The 8,926-nt window shown below is 28.7% G+C and overlaps 1 protein-coding gene across 1 annotated transcript; it reads left to right on the top strand.

Annotated features, from left to right (window-relative positions):
- The first annotated feature begins 964 nt into the window (after nucleotides 1-964).
- On the top strand, nucleotides 965-3,478 carry LOC130800961 (expansin-A18-like). The gene is made up of 3 exons (XM_057664705.1): nucleotides 965-1,157; nucleotides 1,621-1,936; nucleotides 3,169-3,478. Exons 1-3 carry the CDS (start codon nucleotides 965-967, stop codon nucleotides 3,476-3,478), a joined length of 819 nt encoding a protein of 272 aa, XP_057520688.1.
- The last annotated feature ends 5,448 nt before the right edge of the window (nucleotides 3,479-8,926 follow it).

Genomic DNA, 8,926 nt, shown 5'->3' with positions numbered 1-8,926 from the left:
TATTAATTCAGTGAAGTATAACTTCTATTTTTACTATTTATAGTAAGTGGTAACAAGCTAACATTTTTTAAGTAGGTAGTCAAGAAAAGGGAGGGCCGAGGGTACCAAATTAAGACAAAATACGATTCTCAATATGTAACTTCTTTAATTACTATTAATGTTGATTCTATTTATATATAGTCATGTAACTAAATAATTTCCTATACATGAGCCGGAATGAAGTTGGTAATTAATCTCTTTGTCCTCTGACTTTGCTATATTTTACTTTATCATCTTTTTGATAGAATGTTAAAGGATAAAAGACAAAAACTGATGGATAAAAAAAATATGTAGATGCGATAAAGATATATTCAATTTGTGGATTAAATTAAGAGATAGATGATGGTCCTATTGTTAAATTTAAAAGTTTAACAAAATGAAATATATAGCAAATTAATCAAGAAAAAAATTTAATAGACAAATATTGTATAACATGAATCGAACAATAAATTTAGACACTTTATTGTTGACATTTTTTGGCAAATTTTTAAGTCTAGAATTCACAATTATTTTCCGTTTGATTATAAAGTTATGTTAGAGAACATATCCTCATTTAAGTGTGTTTTAATCAAAATTATCCCAATAATATTATTTTCATCCCATCCCTCAATAAATAGATTTATGAAGACATAAATTTAATTCATCAATTGTCAATGACATGTAGAGTAGTTTGTAGATAGTAATTGACTTGACTAGCTTGCTATAAAAAACATTATACATCTAAGTTATGAAGCTCACGTATAATAAATTATAATTATAAATATATAATAGTACTATACTCTATCTAGGTACCAACAAGTTGACAAAATTGAGCTATATATATTAGTGGTATGCATAAACTTTAAACATGTACGGTATATAAGTACGTAGTTACATGAGTACCACTACAAGAAGCTAAGCTAGGGAGAAGAATCATACAAAAAAAATGACGGGTCTAATAATTAGATCAAAAGGTTTCAATATGATGGTGTTGATGATAATGGCGACCATGACGATGATACCATCTACGGTTGTTAAAGCCTATTATACTCCGTCAACGTCTTATACGCCACCGGCGACAACTTGGAAGCTTGCCCATGCTACATTTTATGGGGATGAAACTGCTTCGGAGACTATGGGTTAGTACATTTTTCTTTAATTAGTAGGATTCTCTTTGTTTGTATGCTCAATTAACAAATTAAACTACTACAACTCCTAAAATGCTATAATTAATTAAAAATCACTTATATGAAATGAATTACCTCGAAATTAAATCTGATATTTTTATCATATTTATTTCTTTTAAGACACTACCTTAAAATGATTTAGGATTCGTTTATATAGTTTTTTTTTAATGTTACTTGAGAAAAACGCGCTGACTTTTAATTTTCTTTTTTCTTATTTACTCGTTGTAAAGTAACAATATTTGATGTGTGTTCTTATAGATTTTCAAATTACATTATAATAAAAAAGGCAATTTTTTGAAATAAAATATTTTAAAAGGTCGTTTTTGATAAGTTTATTTGGCTTTTTAGTTTCTTAAATTGTAAAATTGATGAATGTTAAAAATAATTATGTAAATTGTGGTGACAATTCAAAAAGGAGGGGCATGTGGGTACGGGAACTTGCACGAGAGCGGGTACGGGTTAGCAACAGCAGCACTAAGCTCGGTGATGTTCAACAATGGAAAAGGTTGTGGGACTTGTTATGAGCTCAAATGCGTTAACTCAAAATGGTGTCAAAGTAATGCACCTTCCATTAAGATTACGGCCACCAATCTGTGCCCACCGAACTGGTATAAACCCACCGATAATGGCGGGTGGTGCAACCCGCCTCGCTCCCATTTCGACTTGTCTAAGCCCATGTTCATGAAGATTGCTCAAGTTAGAGGTGGCATTGTTCCTGTCAACTATAAAAGGTATACATTTATCTCTTAAACCATTCATATTTCCGTCCTAGAGAAGACATATGGGTAAAATTATACGGGTTTCGCATTGAGTTCGCTATAATTAGGGTATGTATAAGTATAAATTTGATTGGTAGTGAGTGGATAAATAATATAGATATAAAAAGTCTTACTCGTCATAGGTAACGGGCCAGGTAGGTGGTGGGTAATAATGATGAGGTCTTATCCGCTCCATATCCACCCACCCACCCCATACCCACTTGATTCGCCTCATGTATACAAGGTTTAATTCTATATCATTTTGTATATTTTTATTAAAACCGTCTATTGAAAAAATGTTAAGGATATTAATTTTATTTTATTACATTTCATATTTTAAATAAAATTTAGATAGACAACAAATTTGTAACGAATTACGATTTTATGGAGCTTATAAGGTGGATTTGGAGTGAATGTGAGGTAGGCGTGTACGGTATACTCATAATGGGTCATTATCACCATACACAGTGTACCCCGCCCATAAAAAATTATGGTCAGGGTTTGGAGAGGGAAAGACGACGAGAACTCATACCCATAAAGGAGAGCGCGGCCAAAGAGTCCCTCTAATCGAGAAAGAACAAGAGCAGTTTCTGCAACGGCTAGGGCTGAGTGAGGCTGAAGCTGACTTTGCAGGTTTGCATCGTATCGCTCAAGCGTGACTCTTAAACATAAAAAAGATAAATACAATGCAAATATAAATAAAATAAAGTAATAACAATTAAAGGGAAATAATAATAATAATAATAATAATAATAATAATAATAGAACGAGTAAAAGACAGAGAACAAGAACACCAACTATTAAGTGAAGAGCAAATCAATAGTCTAAATCATGGATAAGGCGCCTCCAACTACCCCTATTCCGGTCAGGTCCACAGAGAGGTATAGCTCGTGCAAATCAACTTTTGATTATTCATCCCAAGTTCTCCTAAGTCTTTCTCGACTCCTCTTACCCTCTTACCCATAATGGGTATACCTACTTTTCCATATGGGTGAGGATAAGTTGAATGCATACCAAGGTGCACAGACGTGAGTATGAAGATTTTACCCGCGCGCCATAAATAATTATTAGGTGGTGGGTATGGATATGAGGAGAGTATATTCCACACTCACCCGCCCAATTTGTCATTCCTATTCCGTATTTGTATTCCGTGTAGAAATACTTTCATTATTTTGATTTATATTATGAATTAACATTTTTTGCAGGATATCATGTGTAAGGCAAGGAGGAATCAGACTAAGATTCCAAGGAAACCCATACTGGTTATTAGTATATGTTATGAATGTAGGAGGAGGTGGAGACATATCCCAAATGTGGGTAAAAGGATCCCAAACTGGATGGGTTAGCATGAGCCGTAATTGGGGAGCTTCATTCCAAGCATTTGCCAAACTTGGTGGCCAACCTCTGACTTTCAAGTTCATGAATGGACGTGGGGAAGTTATTGTGGCTTATAATATTTGCCCTTCTTATTGGTCTACTGGCAAGACTTACCAAGCCAACGTCAACTTCCGTTAGTCAATCAAAAATTTTTGGGGCCGGCCATTACATTTTAACAAGGGTAAAGTTGTATTCATTCGATTCATTCAAACTCTACTTTAAATGAAAGCCGCTTAATGGCATTGGAGATTTGGAGTAATGTGATGTTATTGTGTATTGTTTACGGTTCTAATTAAACTGTTGTTATGTTATTAAATTATTGCTTAATATTTGTAAACAAGTTAAAATTACTAAGTGTTAATTTAAATGTTAGAGGAGGATGATTCAACATATATCATAGGCTTGTAATTTGATATTAAGATTGAGAATGAGAGATTTGAGATGATCCCATTCTTATTCCTTTTCATGTATCAACACAAATTTTAAAGGTGAAATTGTCAATAGTAAACTAATTTTTGTTCGATTAGCTGAAAATAAATATATTTATGTTTATTTTTAAATAAAGCCCAATGCAATATTGGGTATAATTGTTGAAAATAAATTTATCTATTATTTATAATCTTTTTCAAACCTTCTTTGTAAGTCAAATTATTAAGAATATACAATATGTAAGTTTATTTTCAGTCATTAGATAGTTTATAAATAAATAATAGATTAATTTATTGTTCAGCAGATCAAACAAAAATTGATTTATTATTAACAATTTCTAATTAAAATTTTGTTTGCACTTTTTCACATAGGAGTACATTGTTTTTTATTTGAAACTAATTATTGGCTTGATGCTTTTTATTTTGATAGAGTCAAAGATTTATAATTCAAAGTAAAATGACTAGCTTATTAAATCATTTACACTTTATATTTATGTAACGTTTGCTACCAATTAAGGTCAATTAGAAACAACTTCTTTGTAAATTTTTTGTATTTTAACAATTCATAAGTACACGTGTTTTGCATTTTATACGTAGTTGAGACCTAGTGAGATACTTAATGATATTGAGATAATAAAATATTTTTTTTTAACTATTCATAGGTACACTTGTTTTGCCTTTTATATCCAATTAATATAACCACCCCTCAGTTTCGTATCACATTAGCTAGTCGTACCAACTTTTGCCTCCATTGTTTATCACAAGCTTTTAGAAGTTGTTAAGATTTGTACGTACAAACTCTTTGTCATTTTGGTTAATTTTAATGTTTCTTGTAGTTTAAATATGTCGATATTTTGATTATGAATTTTTAAATGATACAAAAGCATTGCAACATAAAAGATATTCTTATTTAAGTTTTTTTTTAAATGATCTTTTTATTTAAGTTAAACACTGAACTTAACTATAAATGGTTTGTGGAACTTTAGTCTGTTTTAGTCCCTTTATGTTTTATTTAGTGAAATACTGAACTTGATATTTAGCTTTTTTAATTGATTTTTGATTTTTTGGTTAGTTTTTAAGTCAAATTAAAAAAATTATTCATAGTAATTTTTTATGTTAGTTTTTGGATTTTTTTAATAAATAGTCAACAATAATCAATAAATAATTTTCACCAAACATCTCCACAAAAATTGGCTTAAACACAAACTTTTCAGCTAATATTTCTTGTTAGTCAAATCAGCCAATAATTTCAACCAAAAACTTTTGCTAAGAATTGTTTGCTAAATAGGCGCCTTACTTAATAACTTGTATATAAATATTATTTTAGTTACTGATTTCTATATAAATCTTATTTTGTTGGGAAATTACAAATTGTTATCGTGTGTATTATGAAACAACGATAATCTTATAATTTTTATTAATTAAAATCATTGTAATAAAACGATATGTGGTGTAATTATTAATTAGACAATACATATGTCGGATTGCAATCATCGATGATTTGTCAAACTTACGGTTTCTCTAATTTTTATATATTTTTATTTGTATATTCAAATTGAATTTAAATTATGTCTAATGTACTAAACAACTAATAAATTATAATTATTATCCATGAAGACACAAGTGTATACAGCCATAATACTAGTTTTATTCATTCTTTTCCATAAATCATGGAGTATTTTTTTATAGTCAAATTGTTTGGGTTTTGCCTTTGATTATGTATGGTTCATTGATGAAAAGAATATAAGCAATCAAAGGCTCAAAGCTGCTTTGGTATGTCTATTAGACTACTATACTATGGGCACCCTAAATTGTATAGCTTTGTATTTCTACTATTGTAATTAGTTGTATACCGTATTATGTGTCTCTAACATAGAGTAAACGAAAACCAAGTCTTGTTTTATTTAGAGTAACAAATGTTTTTTCAGATAATTAAGATTATTGGTTTGATTCTCATTTAGTATTTCTCCTTCTTTTAGCCTATCCTGTAATAAAAAATAATTAGATACTCTTTTTTCTGTTAATTTATTCGTGATTTAGATATAGCTAACCTTAATTCGTATTTGAAAGATATCATCATTATCATTATACTTACTCGATCTATAATCAAAGTCTGGGGAGGAATTGATAACAATTCATGTCAAAAAAAAGAATGCGGTAAACTGAAAAACCTGTATATAAAGAGATGAAAACCATGTTAGAAAGATAATCGACTTAAAATAGAGAAAATAATTCATTAACTGAAATTGTTGTTGTCTTCTCAAACTCTATTGCTTAATTTTAATGTTAACATTCCAAAATAACTATTATTTACCTTTTCATTTGAACAAACCCAATTTTCTTTCTTTCAGTGGAGTATTTAATATTAACAACTTACAAATTTACAATTAACAAACAATGTCTTATTTGGTTGCTTTTTTTATTTTGAGTTGTTAAATCGATTTTATTTTATTCCTATAATTGACAATAGATCCGATTATTTTCTTAAAGGAAATTTTACATAGTAGTATCGAACTTTCATGAAATGCTAGTGATAGCACTTTTGTAAGATTTTTTCACATTGTAACATCTTGTTTATGCCTTATCTAACTGCCGTAGTATTTTCAGTTAAATTCTTGTCAATTTCCGTTTAATTTACCATTTTAACATTTTTACCCTTATTAAGTGTTAATTGTTGTCTTTATAGTTTTTCCTAAACTATTTTATGCTCGTTAATGTATAATTCACCATTGTGACGTTTAATAAGCTGTTAAATGTTGTAATAATTTATTTTCATTCAAATTGTTGTCTTTATAATTTACCCTAGTTAAGTACATATGTATTAATGCTGAAAATGCACCTTTGAATCTTATAATCCTAGTTAAGTACATTAAGTCAACATTATGGCTTATCTAATAGTGCTTAAGCTACCTTTTGTCAAAAATACCAACAATTTGACTGAAAACAAAATTGTTACAACATTTGAGAACGTTGATAAATTAAACGTTCAAATGGTGAATTAAACATTTGAGAAAATAAAAATAGTTTAAGGCAAATTATAAAGACAACAACCAACACTTAATAAGGGTGGAAACGTCAAAATGGTGAATTAAACGAAAATTGACAAGAATTTAACGGAAAATGTTACGGCAGTTAGATAAGGTATAAACTGGATGCTACTATGTGGAAAAATCCTACAAAAGTGCTACTATTGGCAATTCATGAAAATCTAATGCTACTATGTGAAATTTCCTTTTTCTTAATTACAATTTACATTCACACATTTTTATTCTCTATAATACAATTTACATTACCGCACCCTAAATTAAAATGAATTTTATGAAAAAAATTGTCATTTGTACACGCATGCAAATTCATCGGGACGGTGCAGAGTAACATTTGTAAAATTGTATATCTCATTAAATAATCAAAAAATATATATAAACAAAGTTGCTGTAACGCATGTCTCCTAATTGCCTTGTAATAACGTGGCCATTGCTTATTACCCTAGCTAATTAAGCTAAGTCTACAAAGTCGTTATAATATATACTAGCGGTGAGTTCTTGATACTGATAATGAAAATAATTTGTAATAAAATTTTTTATAAAATGTAACATATTATTTTTATGGTAATGAAATATTAATCATAAAATTTTTTATTTATAATTTTTTCACTACATAATAGTTAATATACACTACATCTCTAAATAATAATACATTAAAATGAATTTTATGAAATCAGTTTGGAACTATCAAATGTGATCTTTGATTCAATCTTCAATCAGTTTGCATTGACTTCCTCAACTTGAATCTAGATGGTATTACTTCTAGATTCATTTCTTGAATTAAACACTTTTCTTTCCTCTGTATTGTTTGTACAGCGTGAGTAATTATATAGTAATCGACTTTTAAAGACAATTACCATGATATTCAATCTTAATAATTTATTATTTTAATATCGCTCTGGTCTGAGCCGCCATTTATTTTCTACAAATATAAAATAATTAAATTACAATTAAAAATTTCAAAAATAGACGCAAATAGCTTATAAAACAATTTGTATTTTGGCATTTGTGAAGCTTTACGTGTAGGGTTATATATAGTTGCTATTGTTGCACATTTCAAACACAACAATTTGACTAAAATAATACTTACATATATTTCATTAGTTTAAGTGTGATTTCCGGCCAAGGACGCCGGAAAAACGGTCGGAGAAATGAATCGTCGAATTGGAGACGAAGGCATTGATCAGATCAATACAGTTTCATCTAGAAGAAATGAGTCTTTACTACCACTTTATAGTGTGGAAAGGCCTAATAAAAAACAGATAATTTGAAAAGATTTAAAGGAAAAATAGGAAAACAGACAATTTTAGTAAGTTTAGGCATGATCTTATTGCTGGAATTACCATTGCTAGTCTTTACATTCCACACGTAATATAATGTTTTTTTATTATAAGGCATGTTAAAAAAATGAGAGGATTAAGTGAAAATAAAATCCGCATAAATTTTCATGAAAAATGTTCAGTAGTGTTAAAATACAATTGCATTGCATGACGGTATGAGGTATTTATAGTACTGTTGCCTTGTTTGCTTAAGCTTCATCAATTCTTTCATTTTGTTATTTTAATATTTGTGTTAGATTTTTGACATTTGAAAATGTTAACACTTATATTTAGAAACTACTGTATTTTAGATCATATTATAATTGTTTTATATAAATTTGCCTAATTTATAGCTTTTATTTATCTATAGCTATGTCGATATGAAGTATAAGTTTTAAGTCTGTATATCATAATAAGTATATAGTATTTAAAATAGTAAAACAGATTTCTTTATATGATTTTAAAGCTTTAAGTTTTTCAAAGGCAAATTTTAAAATATTTGTATGCTAGCTATACACATAGGTTGAGCGCGCGCACATATATATATATATATATATATATTAGAATTAATCTTTTTTTTAAAATAAAAGTTGATCTTCAACTTTTAACTCTAAATGCATTTTTTTTATGTTCTTATATATTCTGAATTAGGATGTTTTTCATTATTTAAAAGAAAAATAGAGGGTTTGTTACATAATTTAATGATTAAAATCCATAACAAAACTCTTATTACTTTTTATGTTGGGATTTCGAGTGCACTCCCTTTCACCCTATCCTTGATACATGACAATCAAA

This window comes from Amaranthus tricolor, chromosome 15, assembly GCF_026212465.1.
Source record: "Amaranthus tricolor cultivar Red isolate AtriRed21 chromosome 15, ASM2621246v1, whole genome shotgun sequence".
Lineage (NCBI taxonomy): Eukaryota > Viridiplantae > Streptophyta > Magnoliopsida > Caryophyllales > Amaranthaceae > Amaranthus > Amaranthus tricolor.
Note: the sequence above shows the minus strand (reverse complement) of the source record. Positions and strands in the feature narration are given on the sequence as shown.